The sequence below is a fragment of the Aethalodelphis obliquidens genome, unplaced genomic scaffold (assembly GCF_003676395.1).
Source record: "Aethalodelphis obliquidens isolate GAN/ISIS:26980383/991018 unplaced genomic scaffold, ASM367639v1 scaffold14, whole genome shotgun sequence".
NCBI classification, from domain to species: domain Eukaryota; kingdom Metazoa; phylum Chordata; class Mammalia; order Artiodactyla; family Delphinidae; genus Aethalodelphis; species Aethalodelphis obliquidens.
In genome coordinates, this window is record NW_020837958.1 from 39,587,456 (window position 1) to 39,609,202 (window position 21,747).

The 21,747-nt window shown below is 41.0% G+C and overlaps 2 protein-coding genes across 17 annotated transcripts in view; both read right to left on the bottom strand.

Moving 5' to 3' along the window:
* PHOX2A (paired like homeobox 2A) overlaps positions 1-4,819 on the bottom strand; it is a 12,994-nt gene extending 8,175 nt beyond the window's left edge. Inside the window, exons 1-2 of one of the 5 annotated variants that reach the window (XM_027115626.1) lie at positions 4,771-4,815; positions 1,364-1,421 (exon numbers count right to left, since the gene is read on the bottom strand). The gene's annotated coding sequence lies outside the window, so the exon portion shown is untranslated. The other 4 variants (XM_027115625.1, XM_027115627.1, XM_027115628.1 and 1 more) reach the window with 4 other exon arrangements.
* A 90-nt stretch (positions 4,820-4,909) lies between these two features.
* CLPB (ClpB family mitochondrial disaggregase) overlaps positions 4,910-21,747 on the bottom strand; it is a 171,891-nt gene continuing 155,053 nt past the window's right edge. The window contains exons 18-20 of one of the 12 annotated variants that reach the window (XR_003434569.1): positions 10,163-10,303; positions 5,175-5,976; positions 4,910-4,940 (exon numbers count right to left, since the gene is read on the bottom strand). Coding sequence is in view for 5 of the 12 variants with exons in the window: in XM_027115637.1 (XP_026971438.1) it covers positions 5,953-5,976 (24 nt within the window). In the remaining 7 variants the exon portion in view is untranslated. Of the gene's footprint in view, positions 4,941-4,983; positions 5,977-10,162; positions 10,304-21,747 lie in introns of those variants that run through there. The other 11 variants (XR_003434570.1, XR_003434568.1, XM_027115637.1 and 8 more) reach the window with 11 other exon arrangements.

The window sequence follows — 21,747 nt, forward strand, 5'->3', positions numbered from 1 at the left end:
GGAGCTCATCCTGACTGAGACCCCCTCCCAAATGCATGCACTCCTGGGGAACTAAAAATGCTCTGACATGAAACACTGTCACAGCAATCCTGCTGTGAAGCCTCCTTGCTAAGCATGTCCTCACTTCCATAACTGATGACATATTCTGGAGCCTGATTGCTGGGTTCTAGCTCTGACACTGCCACTTCCAAGCTGGATGACTTAGGGTAAGTTATTCAACCTCTCTGTGCCTCACCTTTTTCACCTGTAACCTGGTTTATTTTAATGATTAGGTGAATTAAAATATATGAAGTAGGACTCCCCTGGTGGCACAGTGGTTAAGAATCCACCTGTCAATGCAGGGGACAAGGGTTCAAGCCCTGGTCCAGGAAGATCCGACATGCCACGGAGCAACTAAGCCCATGTGCCACAACTACTGAGCCTGTGCTCTACAGCCCACAAACCACAATTACCAAGCCCGTGTGCCACAACTACTGAAGCCCGCGCGCCTAGAGCCCATGCTCTGCAACGAGAGAAGCCACTGCAACAAGAAGCCCACGCACCACAACAAAGAGTAGCCCCTGCTCGCCACAACTAGAGAAAGCCCGCGCACAGCAACCAAGACCGAGCGCAGCCAAAAAATATAAATTTATTAAAATATATATATATATATATATATATATATGAAGTGTTTGAACAGTGTCTGGCACATAGTAAACATTAAATAAATTAGCTCCCACCACCACCCCTTCTCTCTCTCACCAAGTGATTGAGGCCTGTGACTGACAGACCCAGACCACACTCTAGTCAAGCTCCTCTGATCTGTTGCACCTGATACCTGGACATATAATCTGGGCATGGACTCCTGTCTTTGCATCACAGCATCACTTCTACCTTCGAGATTTCAGAAGATATCAGGGCCCTGCAGAGTTACCCAGCCTGACCCCTTAATTTTTGCAGATGAAGAAACTGATGCCCAGAGAGGAGTCCTGGAGGAAAAGTGAAAACAGCGAGAGTGTGTCATGGTGGGGAGGATTCCTTCCAGAGAGGGAGCAGCATGCAAAAAGGAACCTGGGGAGAGGGTACAGTGGGGACTGTCCTTTTTCTGCTGCTCTGATCCCAACTCTGCGAGCCTGGATAGCGGAATTACCTTGAGAACAGAGGAGAAAGGACCCATGCCTTGGAGAACTCTCCCTGCCTGTGGTCACTTGGAGAATTCCCAGGCTACTTCTAGAGCAGCCACAGATCTTAGCCTCCCTCAGAACTCTGAGCAAGGATCTCCAGGGCTCAGAATGTGGGCACCAGGCTGATTTACTAACCCAGTGCACTCCTGTCAGTCCTTCTCTCTCTAGGGGGAGAACATAAAGTGATGGCGCCTCCTTACCTTTGAAATGCATCTTCTCACTCTCTGAAGCAATGTCCTCAGTGTCATCACTGTACAACTATGATTAGAAGCCAAGCTTGATTAGACATCCATGTCGACCTTCTAATAAAGGATGGAGCTTATCTATCAGTGAAAAGTTAGCACATTTCTGGTCCTGCTTAAGGACCTTAAAATTCCTTTCACCCCCATATATCTACCAACTCCATCAGCAATGTTCTTCCCAATCGCTCTTCTCTCCTGCTATAATTTTGGGTCCAGGGAAGGTTGGAGGCAAATATATTAACTGTATATTCCCAACCTGTCTATCATAACCTGTAGTCTCTTGTTCATCTCTCTGTTATGGGGAAAACCCTTACTGACTATTTTTTTTCTTCCCACCACTACCTTAAGTTACCCGGTCTTCTATTAATTTCCACTTTTATTTTTAGCTTCTAGCATTAGGCCTTTCCAGGGATCCTAAACATCTAAAATGTTCAGTTCTCAGAGATCGCTGAAGAGTGAGAAGAGATCTTAACTCAGTTCTACAACTATTTCTTGAGTGTCTGATCTATGATGGAATCATGGGGCAGTCGACACATGGCGATAAATTAATCCTGGTTGCTTTCTTTAAGGATCTTCCGATCTGGTGGGCACATAGGCACTTAACTTATGGGGAGGCTCTCCTTAGAATGTTTTAGTTGTCTGGGCAAGAGAATGGTACATAGAAGGTGAGACAAGATGGCTCTTTTTTTAAAAAGGGAAGGGGGAAAAAAGGGTTTGATCCTACCAAACATGCCATACATTGATAAGCTTATTCAAGCTTTTGTGCATGAGAAAGGACTTGCCTCAGGGCCACCATCGTGGACATCTGTAGTGTGGTTAGCCCAGCACAACTTTTCTCTTGGGAACTGTCTCCTCCATCCAAACATCCTCCTCCAAACATGGCTACCCACGGAACCACTGTTCTTACATAATCCTACCCTCAGCCATAACTGGTCCAGGTGTGGGTACCTGTTTGAAGATGGGTCAATAAAACCCTTTCTCACCATTTTTTTCTTATTTGAATTGAGAAACCAGTCATTCTCTTTTGAATGGTGAAAACTATAAATGTAAAGCTCAGGAAATGTTTGCAGCCATGTTCCCCAACATGAAGAGAAGGAAGGTGGTTGGAGTGAAGAAAGAATAAATAAGAAGCTGAGGCAAAAGATATAGAGACTTATGTTAGAATTTAAGAGCCTAGTTCCAGTTATTCCTGAGACATCCTTACGCTTTGTGCAAATTAGTTCTTCAGCCCTTTATTGGATTTTGTTACCCAATACAGTCTTCTTTATGTTTAATCTATTTCAAGTTGGATTTCTGTCACTTCCAAACAAAGAGATTCAAATAAAAAATAGGTATAAGGTATGCAGTGATGCAAACAGCAGACCCTAAAAAAGGAACTGGCCTTGTTGATATAGGGTGGGATGCAGTGAGAATCCCTCCATTCTGAGCCTGGAAATGAGATGTCCTTGTTAGGTGATAATGAAGTAACTGGGAAAACTACTGCATGTTGTCTCTTAGAGCTTGACCTCAACTTTCCCCATTGCCCTGTGGTTGTAACTGCAGAGGATTAAGTAGAAAAGTGGTAAAATAATTCACATCTGGCAACCTTGGGAAGGGGTTTAAGAGGGGACAAGCAGATGAGGAACAGCATGACAATTTGTAACTCTGGTAAGGAAGCCTCTGCCCATGGCCAGCAATCTGAGGCTGCTGCAGGAGGATAGCCATGTGATCTGCAGATTGGTTATAGCCAAGTTCTCTGCCACATTCTAGAGTGAATGCATTGATTAGGAAACATTGACTGTTTGACAGGTGATAATGGGAATATTTGGGAAGATCTAGAGAAATTAGGGAAGTGTGATTCTCCCAGTCCTTCTTGGCACCCTGGCCTGAGAGTAGGAAAAAGTTGGCATTTTTTTTTGACATCTGGCATCTGAAACCACTTCCTATGTTAGGGGAATTCCCTAACTAATAGATGTCAGATACTCTCTGAACTTCCCTTAAAACCAGAGTGCAGACACCTGACCTATTCTCAGCCAAGCATGTACCTTGATCACAGCCTAAGCTAATGACTCTGTAGCTAAGGAAGTGAGCACTCAGTGACCATAAGAATTCTCTCCAGGGGAAATGGCTTTACAGCAAGATCTAGTTCTAGGTGCAGCAGGGCCCCGACATAGCTTGTTTTGGGCAGCATTGAGGGTTCAGTGCCAACCATGCCAGCTGTGCAAGGGGCAGTGGTGATGGGGCTGTCCTCATGGAGACAACAATGCAGCTTAATTTAGGGCATTGTTTCTAGTTGTGTGGCTCTGTATTTGGTCCTCCAGTCATTTCAGCAATCCCCTGAGATATGTTTTATAAATGTAATATGTTTAACATAAAATTTTATTTTGCTTAAATAAGATGAAGTTAGTTTCTGTTGCTTGTAACTAATGACTGATTGATAAAGAAATTGGTACTAGATTGGCTGAGGGCATCAAACTCTCAGGGTACTAGTTGGAATCTGGGAATAGTTGTGTGGCTTTGTTGGGACTAGAGTTAGTGGAAATCCAGAGATGGAGTGGCATTCAGGGGCAAAACAGCTCATCAGTTTATTACTAGTGGCACCTGGAATGAAGTGTCCATTGAGAGCACAGACTTGGGGGACTGTCAGAGATCAGTATAAAGAGAATGAGGAATGCAAGGATTGTGAGGAGGTGTGGAAAGCTTAAAGAGATTGAAAAATGTAAAAATCAAACTCAAAGATTGCTCCTGTGTGAGAGTTTGAGTATTGTTTGGAAGAGGGACATGGGTTGGTGATAAATGAGAGGATGTGCATGGCTAAGAGAGCCCTGAGTCCTCTACGAGTTAGGGTTATTTTGGGTGCACATAAGGGAAAATCCAAAATAACAATAGTGTAAACAAGATAACAGATTATTTCTTCTTCACTTAAAGTAAGTCTGGAGGTAAGGAGTCCAGTGTTGGTATGGCTGCTGAGTGCACATCAGGGACTCATATTCCTTCTTCCTTTCTGTTTCCTAGAGTATGATTTCTAACCTCAAAGTTACTTCATGTTCTAAGATGGCTGCAGGAATTCCAGTCATCACATCCACATTCTAGGCGGCAAGAATGAGGAAGAAGGAAAACAAAAGGTACATTTCTCAGTGAGATATCTCCCTATAAGGAACGTTCCAGAAGTTCCATGCAACACTTCTGCTTACTTCTTTTCTGCCTGAACTCAGTCATATGGTCACATCAGACTTAATGAGAGATTAGAAACAGCATGATTTTAGCTGGGCATGTTAGTATCCCAAATAAAATAGAGTCTCTGTTGCTGAGGAATAAGGAGAGAATGGATATTAGGCAAGTGTATTAGTTTTCCATTGCTGCATAACAAATTACCCCAAACTTACTAGCTTAAAACAACACACACTTGGCTTCCCTGGTGGCGCAGTGGTTGAGAGTCCGCCTGCCGATGCATGGGACATGGGTTCGTGCCCGGGTCCGGGAGGATCCCACATGGTGCGGAGTGGCTAGGCTCGTGAGCCATGGCCGCTGAGCTTGCGCGTCCGGAGCCTGTGCTCTGCAACGGGAGAGGCCACAACAGTGAGAGGCCCGCGTACCGCAAAGCAAAACAAAAAAACCCCAAAGAAACCACATACTTATAAAGTCACAGTTTCTGTGGGTAAGAAATCTGGGTGTGGCTAACCTGAGTCTTCTGCTTCAAGGGCCTCGCCCAAGGATGCAATCGAGGTGCTAGTTCTGCAGTCTCAAATGAAGGCTTGACTAAGGAATGATTTCCCCCAAGCTCACTCACATGGTTGTTGCCAGGACTCAGTTCCTCCAGGACTCAGTTCCTCTGAAAGGCTCAGTCCTTATCAGATGTTTGCCAGTGGTTACCCTCATTCCCTTGGCCTATGGGCCTCTCCATCAGGGCAAGCATGTAGGAAGAGCCAGAGAGAATGCCAGCAAGACTGAAGTCAGCCTTTTATAACCTATCCTTGGAAATGACATTCTGTCACTTTTGCCATTTCTATTCCTTAGAAGCAAGTTACTATCCCCTCTCCCTGCTCACACCCAGGGAGAGGGGATTACACAGGGCATGAGCATCAGGAGGCAGGGATCTCTGGGAGTCATGTCAGAAGCTGTCTACCACAGCAGGCAATTGGTGATCTCTCTTACAACCCCAACCTACCACTGAAAATAGCCAAAGACTATAGCACCCTCTCCCTGTCCAATGGGGTTGCTTCCCTCTGGTGTGAAGACTATATGTAGACTTCCCATGGGGAATTATGTGGCAAGAGGAAGCCAAGTCTCCTCATGCCCCATCCCACTGACTTAATCGTCTCCATACTCATTATCAAAATCAGACCCCAACATGCATCAGGGTCAAATAGGAGCTCAAATTCACAAGAAGGCCTTCTCACTAAAAGAATTAAAAGATTTTTCAAATTTATATCAATAAAATTTGGCAAATATATGTGGGAATGGATTCTGAGGGTTCAGGACTAAGGAGGAGGAACATAATTTAAAATTAGAATGAAATGACCAATATGAGTGCACTTACCAGAGAGCCTGGATTCCATGTGCCGATTTTAAGAGCTGGGAGTTCTAATCACCTTTTTGTACAAAAGAGATGAGTTTATTTTTTCTTAGAGTCTAACATCTTATTATATTCACTTGATCACATACCCACCCATCTATGCATTTTTCTGTCAATTCATTGTATTTTTTTTCAGATTATTTTTTTAATTAATAGATTTTAGTATTTAGGACAATTTTGGATTAACATAGAAAATGAGCAGATAATAGAGAAAGTTCTCATATACTCCCCTCCCCCACCCTAGTTTCTCCTATTATCAACATCTTACATTAGTGTTGTATATCTGTTACTATTAATGAACCAGTATTGATATATTATTATTAACTAAAGTCCATAGTTTACATTAAGGTTTACTCTTTGTGTTATATGTTTCTATAGTTTTTGACAAATACATGTCTTTATTCACCATTACAGTGTCATACAGAATAGTTTCACTGCCCCTGTGTTTCAACTATTAATCCCTCTCCCCTTTCCAATACTGTCTCTATATTTTTGCCTTTTCCAGAATAGAATCACAGAGCATGTAGAATTTTTCAGACTGTATTTTTGATGCATTCACAGTAAGTTGCAGACATCCATACACTTGGCCCCTAACACTTCAGTGTGCATATCATTAAGTAGAGAAAATTATTGTTAATTTTTCAGGTAAAATTTTCATATAGTGAAATGAATAAATCTAAGTGTACCATTCAATGAGTTTGACACATGCATATATCTGTGCAACCCTACCCCTTACCATCACCCCAGAAAGTTCTTTCATGCCTCTTCCCAATCAATCCCAAGCCCGCTCCCTCAGAGGCAACCACTCTTCTGATTCTTTTCCACTACAGATTAATGTTGCCTGTTCTTGAATTCCTCTGAGTACTCTTTGTGTAAGCCTTCTTTTTTACTCAGCATAATATTTTTGAGATTCATCCATGTTGTGTGTATCAATAGTTCACTACTTTTTATTGCTGAGTAGTGTTTCATTGAATGAATATACCTGTGTAGGCAGAATTCTAAGATGTCCCCCAAGATTCCTGCTTCCTGGTGCACATGGCCTGTACAATCCCCAATTCTGTGAATACGATGGGATAGCACTCCCATGATTAGGTTATGTCATATATAGCACAGGGGTCCCCAGCCCCCAGGCCACGGACTGGTACCGGTCTGTGGCCTGTTAGCAACTGGGCCACACAGCAGGAGGTGAGAGGCAGGTGAGGGAGCGAAGCTTCATCTGTATTTACAGCCACTCCCCATCACTTGCATTACTGCCTGAGCTCTGTCAGATCAGCGGTGGCATTAGATTCTCATAGGAGTGCGAACCTTACTGTGAACTGTGCATGCGAGGGATCCAGGTTGTGCACTCCTTGTGAGAATCTAATGCTGGATGATCTGAGGTGGAGCTGAGGTGGTGATGCCAGCGCTGGGGAGCGGCTACAAATACAGATTATTATTAGCAGAGAGGTTTGACTGCACAGAAACCATAATAAATCAATGCACTTGAATCATCCCCAAACCATCCTCCCTGCCTCCAGTCCGTGGAAAAATTGTCTTCCATGAAACTAGTCCCTGGTGTCAAAAAGTTGGGGACCACTTATATAGCACATTTGACTTTTAAAAAAAATTTTTTTTTTCTGTTTCTAAATTATTTTTTGGCTGCACTGGGTCTTTGTTGCTGGGCACGGGCTTTCTCTAGTTGCAGCGAGCAGGGGCTACTCTTCATTGTGGTGCTCGGGCTTCTCATTATGGTGGCTTCTCTTGTTGCGGAGCACAGGCTCTAGGTGCGCGGGCTTCAGTAGTTGTGGCACGTGGGCTCAGTAGTTGTGGCTCACAGGCTCTAGAGCGCAGGCTCGGTAGTTGTGGCACATGGGCTTTGTTGCTCCGCGGTATGTGGGAACTTCCCGGACCAGGGCTTGAACCCACATCCCCTGACTCGGCAGGCGGATTCTTAACCACAGCGCCACCAGGGAAGTCCCGCACATTTGACTTTTAGAAAGGGGGATTACCTGGGTGGATCTAACCTAATGACATGAACCGTTTACATTTGGTTCAAGAGGTCTTAAACAGTGAAGTCAGAGAGATGTGAAGCATGAGAGACACTCAACAGGAGGATGATTCTTCATTGCTGGATGGAGAGGCCACATTGCAAAGAATGTGGGTGACCTCTAGGAGTTGAAAGTGATTTCCAGCTGACAGCCAGTAAGAAAACAGGACCTCAGTCCTACAGCCACAAGGATCTGAAGTCAGCTAAGAACCTGAATAAACCTAAGAGTGGATTCTTCCTCAGAGCCCCCAGAAAGGAATGCAGCTCAACTGACACCCTGAGATCCAGAGCAGATGATAGTCCAGCCACGTTCTGAGTAGATGAGAACTGTGCCAGACTTTGAAATACAAACTTGTGAGCTGAAATGAACATTGTTTTCAGCTGCTAAGTTGTGGAGTTATTTGTTACACAGCAATAACAAACTAATATAATACCGCAGTTTGCTTAGCCATTCTCTTTTGATGGACATATGGGTTATTTCTAGTTTTAGACTATTATCAATCATGCTGCTATGAACATTTATGTACAAGACTTTTTTTGTGGTTATATGTTTTCATTTCTCTTGGGTCATAGGGTAGATGTGTATTTAGTTTTCTAAGAAACTGCCAGAGTTTTCCTAAAGTAGTTGTGCCATTTTACACTCTCACCAATAACGTATGTGAACTCTGGTTGTTCCACATACTCTTGAAAGTCAAATAGTGTCAGTCTTTTTAATATTTTCCATCCTGGTGGGTGTATAATAGATTTAATTGCTTTTTTTTTCAGTTGGTTGACTGACACCTGGATTCACTGATGAAGTTAAATGAAATTGAGAATCCTTTGGTATAATGAAGGAGAAATAATTAAAACACTTAAGGAGATGAGAATGTTGGTTTATAAACCTCTCCTTCTAGGTTTATAAGTGTGATTCATCTACACCCAATTCCACCCCCTGAGAGGGCCCAGATGACATTCTCTTCACCAAGGTGTTGAGAAATACATTTGTGAGAGGGTGATGGCATCTTTGGAAAGTGCTGTAGCAACTGGTTTCTGCAGGCCAGTGATGCTGGAGGAAGACACTACAGATGGGACTAAAGAATATGGGTAGTTCACTAATATCCTAATTTGTAAAACCAAAGTCCTCTGGAACTGGTGAACAGAGGGTGAACTTAAGACAAGATAGTTATGATATTTAACCCAATTTCCAAGCCTGGGTTAGTTCACAGATTTCGAGTACCTTGAATGAAGTGAAAGCAAGTACACTTATGGAAGATGTATATAAATATCTGTCTATATATTCCTTGCAGATTTCCCTGATGGGACCTGTAGTCATTTCTCAGGGTAAATTATGGGTTGAATTATGTCTCCCAAAAAGATATGTTGAAGTCCTCACCCAGGTACCTTTGGAATAGGTGACCTTATTTGGAAATATGTTCTTTACAGATGTAATCAAGTTAAGATGAGGTCATATGGAATTAGTGTGGGCCCTAATCCAATGACTGATGTCCTTATAAGAAGAGGGAATTTTGGACACACACACAGAGAACACCATGTGAGGATGGAGGCAGAGGTTGGAGTGATGCAACTGCAAGGCGAGGAATGCCAAGGTCTGCTGGTAACCACCAGAAGCTAGGAGAGAGGCATGGAATAGATGCCCCTCAAAGCCTCAGAACCAGCCGTGGCAACACTTTGACTTTGGACTTCTGTTCTCCAGAACCGCAAGAGAATAAACTTTTGTTGTTTTAAGTCACCCAGTTTGTGGTACTTTGTTATGGCAGCCCTGGAAAATGAATACAATAACTGTGATACTGGGATTGTTGACACTGGCTGTAATGCTAATTGGGGCTGTAGTTGGCACAGTGATCCACCATTCAGAGTGGAGTCAAGTGATAAATTGACTTGATTCTAATCTACTTCAACATCAGTCCAGTCCTTAAACCCCTTTCCCCATGATTTCTCTAGTTCCAGAGTGTATAGACTAGGGATAGTAAGCAGTTGGCAGAATATGTCTCTCTAATACAGGGAATACAGCTATTATGGTTGAAAGGGCTAAGTGGAAGCCCTAGGGCTTCCTTCCTATCAAAATTATAAACAACAAATAATAACACATCATTGGGGGGAAATGCAAGACTTGGTAACCATCAAAGACCTGAAAATTCAGAGGTGGTGATTCCTGTTACTTACCCACTTGACTCACCTCTCTGGCTCATGATGAAGTCAGAAGAGCCTTGGAGAATGACAGTGGATTATTGAAAGGTTAAGACAGGTGATGACTCCAATTGTACTGTTGTTCCAGATATGGTTTCTTTATAGAGCAAAACAATAGAGCCTCTGCCACCTATAATAAAGTTATTAACTTGTGACTGTTTTTTCTTTATTTCAATAGCAAAGAAGGCCAAAAGTAGTTTTGTTTAACCTGTCAAGGGCAGAAGTACATCTTCACCATTTTGCTTCAGGACCAAGTTAACTTTGCCTCTGGGCCACAGTTTAGTCCACAGGGACTTTGATCACCTTAGCATCCCATAAGACAACACATTGGTCCACTATGATTATGACAAAATGCTGATAAAACCTAAATAGCAGGAAGTATCAGGTACCCTGCATGTCTTAGTGAGTTGGTGTTGTCAGTGTTTGGGATTTTAGTCATTCTAGTAAGTGTGTAGTGGTGTCTCATCGTTTTACTTTGCAATTCTCTGATAACACATTATGTGGAACATTTTTTCATGTGCTTATTTGATATCTGTATATCATTTTGGTGAGGTGCTGTTCAGATCTTTTGCCTATTTTAAAATGAGGTGTTTTTTTATTTTATTGTTGAGTTTTAAGGGTTCTTTGTGTATGTTGAATACTAGTCAGATATGTGTTTCGCAAATATTTTCTCCCAGGCTGTGGCTTGTTCTTCCATTCTCTTAACAGTGTCTTTTGCAGAACAGAAGTTTCTAATTTTAATCAAGTCCTACTTATCTGTTTCTTCTTTCATGGATCTTGCTTTTGGTGTTATATCTAAAGAGCTATTTGGGAGTTCCCTGGTGGTCCAGTGGTTAGGACTCGGCACTTTCACTGCCGGGGCCCAGGTTCAATCCTTGGTCAGAAAACTAAGATCCCGCAAGCCCTGCAGCATGGCCAAAAACAGACAAACAGCCATTGCTAAACCCAAGATCACCTCAGTTTTCTCCTATGTTATCTTCTACGAGTTTTATAGTTTTGCATTTTACATTTAGGTCTATGACCCACTAACATGTGTATTTTATTATTATTATTTTAAATTAATTAATTAATTTTTGGCTGTGTCGGGTCTTCGTTGCTGTGTGTGGGCTTTCTCTAGTTGTGGCGAGCGGGGGCTACTCTTCATTGTGGTGCGTGGGCTTCTCATGTGGTGGCTTCCCTTGTTGTGGAGCACGGGCTCTAGGCGCGCGGGCTTCAGTAGTTGTGGCACGCGGGCTCAGTAGTTGTGGTGCACGGGCTTAGTTGCTCTGCAGCATGTGGGATCTTCCCGGACCAGGACTCGAACCTGTGTCTCCTGCACTGGCAGGTAGATTCTTAACCACTGCACCACCAGGGAAGTCCCTACGTGTGTATTTTAAATAATTATTTTATCAAAAAGAAACAAATAAAAAAAGAAAAATTTTAAATCAAATTAAAAGTACAGAATTTAAAAACAATCAAGACATAATGAAAAACATCAGTCCTCTTCTCTCCCCACTTTTATTCTCAGAACCCAGAACCTACTCTCTAAACCATTCTAGCTGTTTCTTTTGGTATTTATCTCCATACATTTAGATAAATCATAATTTTAGGTAACATTTACAATGTGTCAGGCTCTATCCTAAGTGCTTTGCATGCATTGTCTAATCCTCTCAATCACCTTATATTGTAGGCACTATTTCTATTCCTATTTTAGAGATGAGAAAAATCGAGTCACAGAGGGATCAAGTAATTACGTAAAGTCACATTGTTAGCAAATGGCAGAGCTGGGATTTAATCTCAGGCAGTGTGTTCTTCCAGTATAATGTTTACCCTGTGATTTCTTGATTGACTGATTTTAGACTCCTGGCATCCTAATATGAATAATTATAACTCACACCACCCAAGGCCCCGCCATATCTCTATTATCTCAATATTCCACATTTCATTGATCTAAGACATCACTGATTGTAAGCCATACTTCTGTATACCGCTAAAAAAGAAAAAAATAACCAAAATAACCACAATGCTTTCTTATCCCTTAGCATTTTTATATTTATTGAAATAGATCCTTTATACTTTAGATGTATAATTTATTATATACTTTGGTGCTTGCAAGCAATAAAAAGAAAAATATAAGGGACTTCCCTGGCTGTCCAGTGGTTAAGACTCCGCACTTCCACTGCAAGGGGCACAGGTTCGATCCCTGGTTGGAGAGCTAAGATCCCGCATGCAGTGCTGAGCGGCAAAAAAATTCAAAAGAAAGAAAAAGAAAAAGAAAAATATAAGCAAATAAGTTGGTTTAAGTATTTCTAAAACTTCTTTATATTCAGAGTCCCATTTTTTGAATCATTTTTTGCCTCAAAGATGTCAATGCCCACATTTAATTAATTTAAACACAATATCATACTCTGAAACTTCAAAAGTATTGGTGATACAGCATTTTAAAAAAGAGGGATCTGATCTGCAATCATGAATAGAATTTTCTTCCAAACCATTGATATTCATTCTGCGAGTTTTGATACTGGCACTTCCTTGTTTTTTCCAGAAAGTATAAATGAAAACTTCTTAGACAAAACCTGGACTTATATTCATTCCTCAAATGACACTTAAATGGTTTGTGGACTGAAATCTCCAGGAGTGGCAGTTATCTAGTCATGCCAATAGAAATAGCAATCATGTTTGCACATGGCAGTTGCATCTATGTCACAACCATTGCCTGGCTGACGATGATTGTAATGGATCTTGATTTCAGATTTTCAGATTCCAGTTTTTTTTTTTTTGGCTGTGTTGGGTCTTCGTTTTTTTTTTTTCTTTTTTTTTTTTTTTTTTGTGGTACGCAGGCCTCTCACTGCTGTGGCCTCTCCCGCTGCAGAGCACAGGCTCCGGAGGCGCAGGCTCAGCGGCCATGGCTTACGGGCCCAGCCGCTCCGCGGCATGTGGGATCTTCCCGGACCGGGGCACGAACCCGCGTCCCCTGCATCAGCAGGCGGACTCTCCACCACTGCGCCACCAGGGAAGCCCGGGTCTTCGTTTTTGCACGTGGGCTTTCTCTAGTTGCATCGAGTGGGGGCTATTCCTCTTTGCGGTGCACGGGCTTCTCATTGTGGTGGCTTCTCTTTTGCAGAACACGGGCTCTAGGCGAGCAGGCTTCAGTAGTTGTGGTGCGTGAGCTCAGTAGTTGTGGCTCATGGGCTCTAGAGTGCAGGCTCAGTAGTTGTGGCGCACGGGCTTAGTTGCTCTGTGGCATGTGGGATCTTCCCGGACCAGGGCTCGCACCCGTGTCCCCTGCCTTGCCAGGCGGATTGTTAACCACTGTGCCACCAGGGAAGTCCTTAATTTCCTTGTATGAATTTTCATAGAAGTAATAATTACCTATTTTTCATTTGCTTAGTTTCCTAAGCCTCTATCACTGTCATTCTCCTAAGGAACTGTAAAATTCTTGGAGATAGTCTTTTCCACACAGTCGGATATATCAAGTCTTCTATCAGTCCCATATTTTTTTTCCTGGAGACATCTTTCCTGGAGCTTTCTGGGGTAGATTGGATTATTGTTCCCAGTGCTTCACTTCTTTCCAGTTAAGAGAATTATACACCCCTGATTTTTCCCATGTGACTTTGCAGTATCTCTCCCTAGAGTAGGGGGAGTATATTTTCCTGTCCCACTGATGTTGAGCATGGCCCTGTGACCTGCTTTGGCTCAAGAATTTTAACAGACGTGAGAGGAAAAGAGATTTCAATGTGCTTGTGTAATCTGGCTTGCTTCTTGAGCCTCTGCAATCCACCGTGAAAAGGACATGGATTGGATAGCTGTTGGTTCAAGGAGAACGAGAAAACATGGGGAGAAGACCTGAACTGAAACCTCAGTCTAGAGGCAAGTCCAGCTGAGTGCAGTTGTATTGATTGAACTCTAGCCCGTATGCAGACCCACGAACATGAAAAATATTGTTGTAAGCTCCCGAAGTTTTGAGATTTTATTACACAGAAAATACTGACTAATATACCTTCTGTCCTCCTTCATGAATCTGGACTAGCTGTTGCTCTATAGAGCTATTGTCCTGGGATATGCCTTTGCGTATCTATTGGGCCAGATACCCCATTTATTGAATTCTGTGACTTTCTTTTTCTTGGTTTATTTCCTTGTTTTAAAGGAGCACATCCTCAAGTAGCTACCTGAGAATGGGTGCAAGATAGGAATATCTTTTGAGACCCATGCATATCTGAACACATTTATTGGGCCATTACATTTGATTAATAATTTGGCTAGGTTTGTATTTCCAGGTTGAAAATAATTTTCTCTCATAATTTCACCATTTTCTTTCAGCTTCCTATGTTGCTTTTGAGGGATATCATTATAACTCCTTATTCTTTGTACATGACTTTAGTTTTCCTTTGGAAGCTTTTAGAATCTTCTTTACATCCTGAGGGTTTTGATATTTCAATATGATATGACTGGGTAGGAATCTGCTTTCAACCAATGGGCATTTGGTGGGTCCTTTCAGTCTGAAAAATTCATGTCCTTTAGCAATGGAAAATTTCTTCTATACTAATTATTTGATAATATTTTCTGCCTCACTTAATCCTTTTTTTTTTTTTTTTTTTGGCTGCATGGCTTGCAGGATCTTAGCTCCCTGACCAGGGATTGAACCCGGGCCCTCAGCAGTGAAAGCGTGGAGTCCTAACCACTGGACAACCCAGGGAGTTACCTCTTCTTTCTTTTAAAAACCCCTACTAGGTGGATGTTGGGCATTCTTAATTGATTTTTCTAACTTTATCTGGTCTCTCACATTTTTCATTTCTTTTTGTTTTACTTCTTGGGAGATTTTCTCAAGTTTATCTTCCAATTATTTCATGGATTAAAAAAATTAACTACCATATCTTAAAATTCTAAAAGTTATTCTCTTCTGTTATTACTTTTTTTAATATAAATTTATTTAATTTATTTATCTTTGGCTGCGTTGGGTCTTCGTTGCTGCGTGCAGGCTTTCTCTGGTTGTGGCGAGCTGGGGTTACTCTTCGTTGCGGTGCCCAGGCTTCTCATTGTGGTGGCTTCTCTTGTTGTGGAGCATGGGCTCTAGGCACATGGGCTCAGTAGTTGTGGTTCGAGGGCTCTAGAGTGCACGGGCTTCAGTAGTTGTGGCACACAGGCCTAGTTGCTCCGCAGCATGTGGGATCTTCCCGGACCAGGGCTCGAACCTATGTCCCCTGCACTGGTAGGCAGATTCTTAACCCCTGCTCCACCAGGGAAGCCCCTCTGTTATTACTTTTAAAAGAAGGATCTTGTTTTTCTTTCATGGCTATATTATTTTCTCTTTTTTCTCTATGGATATCATAGATTTGGGGGGAAGTTTTCCTATATTGCTTCTGCTTCTTCTAGGGGTCTGCCATTACTGAATCTTTTAATTCTTTGATGAGACTTCCTGGAAGGGGTAAGATTTCAGTGATGCCGTCATTCAAAGGGAATTCAAGTCCTTAGAGAAGCTTTTATAATGACCATGCCAAAGGTTCCCTGGGTCACAGAGAAGAGATCCTACCCAATCAAAGATGCCTTTACCAGTTTGGAACCCATCAGCACAACCTTCTCTTTGGGCCTCCAAAGCTGTGTGGTCCTTTCAAGCGAAAGTGAAAAGCAGTAGGAATTATTGTTCAAACAAGGCCAGGACTTGCCTACAAAAGTCTTCATTTTAACCATTTATGGAGATCTACATTTCTTTATGTAGATCCAAGTTTCTCTCTGATATCACATTCCATCATCCTGAAGGAGTTTCTGTAATATTTCTTGTAATGCATGTCTGATGAAAATGAATTCTCTCAACTTGTATTTGTCTGAGAAAGTACTTAATTTTTATTTTTGAAACATTTTCATTGGGTTTAGAATGCTAAGTTGACAGTTTCTTCCTTTAGCACTTCAAAGATGTCACTCTACTGTCTTCTAGCTTACAGAGTTTCTGGTGAGAAGTGTGCTTTTTTCCTCTGTATAATGTCTTTTTTCTCTGGCTGCTTTCAAGATTGTCTCTTTATCTTTGGTTTTTGGAATCTAAATATAAGTCCAGGCGTGTGTAGTAGTTTAAAAATATGCATACAGGTCTTCCCTGGTGGCGCAGTGGTTGAGAATCTGCCTGCCAATGCAGGGGACACGGGTTCGAGCCCTGGTCTGAGAAGATCCCACATGCCGCGGAGCAACTAGGCCCATGAGCCACAACTACTGAGCCTGCACGTCTGGAGCTTGTGCTCCTCAACAAGAGAGGCCGCGACAGTGAGAGGCCCGCGCACCGCGATGAAGAGTGGCCCCCGCTCGCCGCAACTAGAGAAAGCCCACGCACAGAAACGAAGACCCAACACAGCCAAAAATAAATAAATAAATAAATAAATAAAAATATGCATACAAAGTCTTTGATGTTTTAGAAGGTGGAGCTTAATTCCCCTCCTCTTAAGTTTGGGATAGACTTAGAGACTTGCTTCTGTTTTTCCAGGTATAAGGTGGAATTTTTAAAATTTCTGTCTTGATTTTTTTTTTTTGATTGAGATTTAATTGACATATAACATTGTGTTAGTTTCAGGTGTGCAACATGATTCAATTGTATGTATTGCAGAAGTGATCAATGTCTCGTTAATTGTCACCATACATAGTTCCAATTTTTTTTTTCATATTACATCCCTATGACTTATTTTATAACCTGAACCTTACTTTGTTCCTTTTGACCCCCTTAACCCATTTCACCCACCTCCCCACCTGGCCCTGCCTCTGGCAACAACCAAATTGTTTTCTGTAGCTATAGCTTTTTTTTTTTTTTTTAAGATTCCACATATAAGTGTGATCCTCAAGGTTCATCCATGTCCCAAACGGCAAGATTTCATTTTTTTAATGGCTGAATAATATTCCAGTGTGTGTTTATATCTCACATTTTCTTTACCCATTCATCCATCAATGGACTCTTAGGTTGTTTCCAAACTTTGGCTATTGTAAATAATGTTGCAATGAACATGGGGATGCATATATCTTTCTGAGTTAGTGTTTTCATTTTCTTCGGATAAATACCCAGAAGTGGAACTGCTGGATCATAGGTAGTTCTATTTTTAATTTTTTGAGGAAACTCCATATTGTTTTCCATAGGAAACTCACTTTTAATGGAGAGACTATGGTGGGAATAATGGTGTGGTACCTCTGAGACCTAGATCATACAAGACAGTGCTGCTTCTGCCTGACTCTAAGAGTGCTCTGGGAATGCTAACTGCCACATTGTGAGGACTTTAAGCTGGTATGCTTTAGTCATCAGGAAATTATAATTATTTTATATATTTAATTGTCAGAAAAAGGCAGCTGGATGAGGAGTTACTGTAATGGGAAGAAACTGTCAAAGATAAAATTCCAAATCATGAAATTATGCCATAGAAAGCATATTGAGGAATTTGCTCTTCCAGCAAGCACTAGGTAAGCATCTACTCTGTGTCTGAGTATGCCCAGAGAAGCCACAGAAATCAAGCAGAGGAAGACCCTAAGACAGTTTTGTAATTTTAACCTGTTAAAATATGAACCTTGACTTCTTTGATACAGCTCTATTAAAATGTAGTTTTACTTTTTAAAATTGATAAGACTTTTTTAGAGCAGCTTTAGGTTCACAGCAAAACTGGGTGGAAAATATAGAGTTCCCATATTTCACACCTGCCCCAAAGTCTCCCCACTATCAACATCAGCATCGGAATGGCACCTTTATTACAACTGATGAATCAATATTGACACATCATTATCAACCGAATTCCATAGTTTACATTAGGGTTCACTGTTGTCCATTCCATGGGTTTTGACAAATGTATAATGTTACATACCCACCATTATCACACAGAATAGTTTCACTGTTCTAAAAATCCCCTGTTCTCTACCTGTTCATCTCTGCCCCCCACTCAAGTTCCTAGCAACCACTGATGTTTCTTACTCTCTCCATAGTTTTGCCTTTTCCAGAATGGAATCATATAGTATGTAGCCTTTGTAGATTGGTTTCTTTCACTTATGGTTTCTCCATGTCTTTTTCTAGCTTGATAGCTTATTTCTTTTTAGTGCTAAATAATATTCCATTGTCTGGATGTATCAGAGTTTGCTTATGCACTTGCCAATCAAAGAATATCTTGGTTGTTTCCAAGTTTTGGCAACTTGAATATGAATAAAGCTGCTACAAACATTTGTGTATAGGTTTTTGTGTGGACATCCATTTTCAGCTTCTTTGGGCAAATGCCAATGAGTACGATTACAGGATTGCATGGTAAGAGTATATTTAGTTTTTTAAGAAACCGTCAAATTGTCTTCCAGTTTGTGCATTCCCACCAGCAATGAATGAAAGTGCCTGTTGCTCTGTGTCAGCATTTCTTGCTGTCAGTGTTCCAGATTTTGGCCATTCTAATAGGTGTGTAGTGGTATCTCGTTTGTTAATCTGTATTTCCCTGATGACATATGATGTTGAACATCTTTTCATATGCTTATTTGCCATCTGTAGGTCTTCTTTGGAGAAGTTATCTGTTCAGATCTTTTGCCCAGTTTGTAATCTGGTTGTTCATTTTGTTATTGTTGAGTTTTAAGAGTTCTTCGTATATTTTGGCTATCAGTCCTTCATCAGATACTATGTTTTGCAAATATTTTCTCTCAGTCTATGGCTTGTCTTCCCATTCTCTTGATATTTAACTTCAATACATTAAAAAAAAAAGCCTTATTTTTAAAGAAAATTTTCTTACATTTGATGTATAATTTTTTGATATAAAAAATTGAGGTAACTCACATCATAAAATTTACCCTTTGAAGTGTACAATTGCGTGACTGCACAAAGTTGTGCAACCGTCACCACTATGTAATTCTATAACATTTTCATCATTCCAAAAGAAGCCCATTATCAGTTGTTCCCATTCCCCTCTTCCCTCAGCCGCTGACAACCACTAATCTACTTTCTGTCTCTATTGATTTGCCTATCTAGACATTTCCATATAAAAGGAATCATAATATGTATTCTTTTGTAACTGGCTTCTTTCATTTAGCATGTTTTCAAGGTTCATCCATGTTGTAGCATGAGTCATTACTTCATTCTTTTTATGGATAAATAATATTCTATTGTATGGATATACCAAGTTTTGTTTATTCATTCATTAGTTTGATGGGCATTTGGGTTGTTTCTACTTTCTGAACATTTGTGCAACAAGTTTTTGTGTGGGTGTATGTTTTCATGTCTCTTAGGTATACTTAGGAATGGAATTGCCGGGACACGGAAATGCTATGTTTAATCTTTTAAGGGACTGCTAGACTCTTTTCCAAAGTTGTTGTATCATTTTACATTCCCAGTTTCTCAGCATCCTCACCAACACTTGCTATTGTCTATCTTTTTGATTATAGCCATTCTAGTGGGTGTGCAGTTTTGGTTTGCATTTCCCTGATGGCTAAGGATGTGCTTATTGGCCATTTGTATACCTTCTTTGGAGATATGTTTACTCAGATGCTTTTCCTATTTAAATTGTCTTTTTATTGTTGAGTTGTAAAAGTTTTTCATTTACTCAGTATACTAGACTGGCCAGAGAAGGATCGGGGTTTTGGAGGAAGTACAGTTATTGTTGATAAAATTTAGATGTGACCATGATACAGGTGGCTAAGGTGGGCAGGGGCATAAAAAGTTCACTAAATGTAAGCAAAGTAGGGTATTGGATAAGTCATTCATGGGAAGTTGAAGCCACCAAGAATGATGGCATGTGTTGGGGAAGGGAGAAAGTGATATGGGGCCTAAGATCTTCCTTGTGTGAGGGAAGTTGTTGAGAGATCAGTAGATAGGGCAATGACAGAGGGCTGGAATAGTCAAACTGCTGAACTTAAAAAAGCTAGGAGGAAAGATGAGCAATAATCACAGAAAAGCAGTGGGGGCTCACTTCCTGGGTCTGACAATAAAAGCAGCTGCCACCTAAGAGGACTACAGGGGAAGAAGCATCTTAAGGGACAGCCAGAGTAAACGATACCTTCAGGAGACAGTTAAGGTGAAAAATATTCTCTGACATAAATCATAGCAATGTTTTCTTAGGTCAGTCTCCCAACACAATAGAAATAAAAGCAAAAATAAACAAATGGGACCTAATCAAACTTATAAGCTTTTGCACAGCAAAGGAAACCATAAACAAAATGAAAAGACAACCTATGGACTGGGAGAAAATATTTGCAAATCATGTGACCGACAAGGGCTTAACTTCCAAAATATACAAACGGCTCATATAATGCAATAACAAAAAAACAATCAAAAAATGGGCAGAAGACTGAAATAGATATTCCTCCAAAGACATACAGATGGCCAACAAGCACATGAAAGGATGCTCAACATCACTAATTATTAGAGAAAAGCAAATCAAAACTACAATAAGGTATCACCTCACACCAGTCACAATGGGCAACATCAAAAAGTCTACAAATAACAAACGTTGGAGAGGGTGTGGAGAAAAGGGATCCCTCCTACACTGCTGGGGGGAACGTAAATTGGTACAGCCACTATGGAGAACAGTATGGAGGTTCCTTAAAAAACTAAAAATAGAACTACCATATGATCCATCAATCCCACTACTGGGCATATATGCAAAAAAGACGAAAGCTCTAATTCCAAAAGACACATGCACCCCAATGTTCATAGCAGCATTATTTACAATAGCCAAGACATGGAAGAAACCTAAGGGTCCATGAACAGATGAATGGATAAAGAAGATGTGGTATATATACACAATGAAATATTACTCAGCCATAAAAAAAATGAAGTAATGTCATTTGCAGCAACATGGATGGACCTAGAGATCATCATACTAAGTAAGAAAGAGAAAGACAAATATTATATCACTCATATGTGTAATCTAAAAAGCAGTACAAACGAATTTACAAAACAAAAACAGGCTCATGGACATAGAAAATAAACTCATGGTTACCAAAAGGTAAGAGGTGGGGAGGGATAAATTGGGGAGTATGGGATTAACAGATGCATACTACCATATATAAAATAAACAACAAGGATTTACTGTATAGCACAGAGAACTATATTCAAAATCTTGTAATAAACTATAATGAAAAAGAATTGGAAAATAAGAATATACACATCTACACATATAACCGGATCACTTTGCTGTACACCTGAAACTAACACAATATTGTAAATCAACTATACTTCAGTAACAGAAAAAAAAAAGAAAAAAATGGTGAAGAGATGGAGCAAACATTCCAACAAGATGCTTATATAGAAAAATTTGTTGATTATTGAAGGAAGAACTGGGGGCACAGGGAAGTGTTGGGAACACTATGTGATGAGGTGATGGTAGATGACCACTGACATTCAGACCTCTTGAAATTACTTTGACAAACCTGTGAGGAATGCTAGACTGGAACAACTCTTGCAGGATGGTGGGCAAAGAGTTCCAGGATTGTGCTGGCAGGTACATTCCTTATTTCTGCAACTGATCATGGCCCTGGGGGTGGCACACTGGTGACTGCCCTCTTCCCCCAACCCTAAGGGTTATTTCCCTTGTCCTAGGTCAGCTCCTTGGAGCCCAGTGGGTGACCCAAATCTTTATCCTTTAAAGAATACGAGTACTTAGTGGTTCT